Source organism: Rhincodon typus, chromosome 1 (genome assembly GCF_021869965.1).
Source record: "Rhincodon typus isolate 14 chromosome 1, sRhiTyp1.1, whole genome shotgun sequence".
In the NCBI taxonomy this organism is placed as follows: Eukaryota; Metazoa; Chordata; class Chondrichthyes; order Orectolobiformes; family Rhincodontidae; genus Rhincodon; species Rhincodon typus.
The window spans coordinates 8005606-8009114 of NC_063332.1; the positions used below are offsets into that span (position 1 = coordinate 8005606).

The 3509-nt window shown below is 46.0% G+C and overlaps 1 protein-coding gene across 1 annotated transcript in view; it reads right to left on the reverse strand.

Moving 5' to 3' along the window:
• Positions 1-355, reverse strand: part of npm1b (nucleophosmin 1b) — a 107160-nt gene extending 106805 nt beyond the window's left edge. The window contains exon 1 of the mRNA XM_048595737.1: positions 222-355. Coding sequence (XP_048451694.1) covers positions 222-333 — 112 coding nt within the window. The 5' untranslated portion in view covers positions 334-355. The remainder of the gene's footprint in view (positions 1-221) is intronic.
• Positions 356-3509: the final 3154 nt, after the last annotated feature.

The following is a 3509-nucleotide window of genomic DNA, read 5'->3' on the forward strand; positions in this document are numbered from 1 at the left end:
GGGGGGTGGGGGGTGAGGAGTGGGGGTTCTGTGGGGGTTCTGTGGGGGGTGGGGAGTGGGGGTTGGGGTCCGGTGGGATGGGGGTGTGCGGTCCAGGGGAGGGGGCAGGTCTGAGGTGGGAGACTGTCCTGGGCAGTGGTTGCGAGCCCGGGTCCCTGTGGGTCTTGTAGCCGCTCCCCTTGCCCTCGGCCCGGCTGAGTAGCCCAGGCCCCGCCGCTTACCGAACAGGTAGATGCTGGAGTTAAGCAGCTCGGACACGGACACCTTCCGCTCGTCCATCGACCACCAGCGCCCACCTCTCCGCGCTGATTGACAGCGCCATTGACCAATCATAACGCCGCCTCCGGGCCACCTGACCAATTAATGGGGCAGTTTGCATCTGGCCAATCAATAAGAGCGTGGACGGGGAGGGCGGGACACAAAGTTCGTGTTTACCGCATGATGTAACCAATAGACGATGAAGGCGGGGAGTCCATTCGATTGATGGCTGTATTATCCATTCAGCGTACGGAAAGGTCCGTCAATCAGAAGCGGGTCTTCTGGCTGATTGACAAGTTCCGTGTGCGAGGAGCGCCACCTCCTGGTCTGATGTTGTAATCGCTCTGAGCTGCCTAGACATTGCAAAGTGCAACAGAAGATTTGACTTGCCAAATTAACATCGTCCTATAATAAAAGATTAAATAGACCGTTTACTGGACTAAGGAGATTCATTGACCTGGAACTGATAATTCTGTTTCCTCTCTCCATAGATGCTACCAGACCTCCTGAGTTTCTCCAGCACTTTGTTTGCTTCAGATGTTCAGCCTCAGCAGTTCTTTGTTTTATTTGAATGTTCATCTCACTGAAACATACAGGGGTGAACTTGGCTAGATGCAGGAGGAATTTTTTTTAATTAATTTTTATTAATTCTTGATGGAATATACCAAGGCATGGCTGGTTAGCACAGCACTTATGGGTTCAAGTCCCACCTGCCCCAGAGGTGTGACATAACAGCCTTGATCAGGTTGATTTGAATTGTTTTTATTGCTATCTCTCATTGGCCTGGAGAAAGTGGTGGGGTGCGGCTAACTTGAACTACTCCAGTCCGTGTGATATAGAACTCACATTGCTGTTAGGAAGGGAGTTCCAGGATTTTGATTCAGATGGACTGAAGGAGCAGTGAAGCTCGAATGGTGGAGCAGACTTGATGGGCCAAATGGCCTAATTCTGCTCCTATATCTTTTGGTCTTATGCTGTTCCCATGTAGCTGCTGCCCTTATACTTCTAGGTGGTGCAGGCTGTGGGACTGGAAAATGCCAATGAAGGAGCCTTGGCGAGTTTCTGCAGTGCCCTTGGTATATCTGGTGTTACAGGGAGTGAAAGTTTGTGAATGTGGTGCTACTCAAGCAGTCTGTTTTGTCCTGAGCATTTTGATGCGCATAGGCAAGGGCTGCATCATCATCTGAAGAGGTGCAAGTTGGGCTAACTATTGTGCAAATGACCTTTTCTCTGACTTATGATGGAGGGAAGGTCATGATGAAACAGCTGATAATGATTGTGTCCAGGACACCATCCTGAGGAGCTGATGCACTGTTGTGGTGCAGTGCTAGTGTCCCTACCTCTGAGCATGATAACCTAAGTTCAAGTTCCACCTGCTCCAGAAATATGCTGTAATACATCTGAATAGGTTGCTTTTTGTTTTCTTTATTCATTTGTGGGATGAGGGCGTCACTGTCTACGCAGCATTTATTGCCCATTCCTAATTGCCCAGAGGGTAGTAAAGAATCAACCACATTGCTGTGGGTCTGGAGTCACATGTAGGCCAGACCAGGTAAGGATGGCAGTTTCCTTCCCTAAAGGACATTAGTGAACCAGATGGGTTTTTCCGACAATCGACAATGGATTCACAGTCATCATTAGATTCTTAATTCCAGGTAATTTATTGGATTCAAATTCCACCATCTGCCATGGCAGGATTTGAACCTGGATCCCCAGTCTGCAATTTTTAATGCCATGTGGTCTGTCCCACTCCATTTCTTTCTGTAAACTTTGTAACAACTGAGTGACTTGCTAGGCCATTTTAGAGAGCTGTTAAAAGCCTGAAGTTACATCTAAACCAGACCAGGTAAACACAACAGGTTTCCTTCCCTAAAGCACATTCAAGAATCAATAGGATCTTGATGACATGGTCTCTATTTGCTTTAATTTTCTTTTAATTCCAGATATTTATTGAACTCACGTTTCACTGTTATGAAATTTGAATCCATGTCCATTCAACCCATAAGACCTGGATAAGGCCGGTGTTCTGGGTGACCAGTCCAATCACATTACCGCTACATCATCACCTTCCCCTCCTCAACATGATTAGAAACATTGGCCCAATTACCCCTCTACAAGTACCCAGCTCATTATTCATGCACCACCCCCACCCACATACTGCCCACCCACCAACCTCCACCTACCTCATACACCTACCCATTCATCCCATCACTCATATACCCATTCACTCACTCAGCTGCTGATCAAGCCATTAACATTCTTTCACTAACATTCACAGTGGATTATTGGGTCCTCTGGTAGCACAGAGGTAAATCCCTATCCCTGATCCAAGAGGCCTCGGTTCAAGTCCCACCTGCTCTAGAAGTGTGTAATAACATCTCTGAACATGTTAATTAGCAAAGTAGGTCAAAGTAGGCATTAAACTTACTGTGCATCTGCTGGGGAGGTGATGGATAGTGGTATTATGACTGAACTATTAATCCAGAGATTTAGATAATATTCTAAGGAACCCATGTTCAAATCCTGCTATGGTGGAATTTGAATTCAATTTTTAAAATATCCTGGAATTAAGAGTCTAATGATGACCATGAAACTGTTGTCAGTTCTCAGATAAAACCCAAATGATTCCCTGATGTCCTTTTAGGGAAGGAAATCTGCCATCCTTACCTGGTATGGCCTATACGTGACTCCTGACCCACAGCAATGTGTCGGAGTTGGGCCAGGGGAGTGTCTGACAGTGGCAATCCAACTAGCACTGCCCCATCCTGGAAGATTTGAGCCAATGTCTTGAGATCTCCTGCGACTACCCATTCAAACGACAACTCCTCAGTGTGTCAGCCTAGATATTGGCACTCAAATAAATCCCCACATTTCTGGCTCAGAGACAAGAATGTTACCAGCTGAGCTAAGGCCTTCAACAAAGTGCTACACAGGAGGCTCATATAGAAAATGAAGGCCATGGAACTCAATGACTGACTAGTTCAGTGACAGGAAGCAAAAGATATCAGTGAATATGTGATTTTCCACTTGTGAGCTGACTTGTCCTGTTGTCTGCAGGGATCAGTTTCGTGTTCAAGAATCTTTGGTTTCCTTTTAGGAGCAACTTATAGTGAAATGTCAGGGACAGCTTTACAAAGTTATAACGCTTATAAAGTTATAACATTTTGGCAGTATTGTAGAAAGTCCTTGCCTGAGATTGTAATCCATTGGAAATCCATTGCAACGCCAGAATTAGAATAAAAAATTGGATT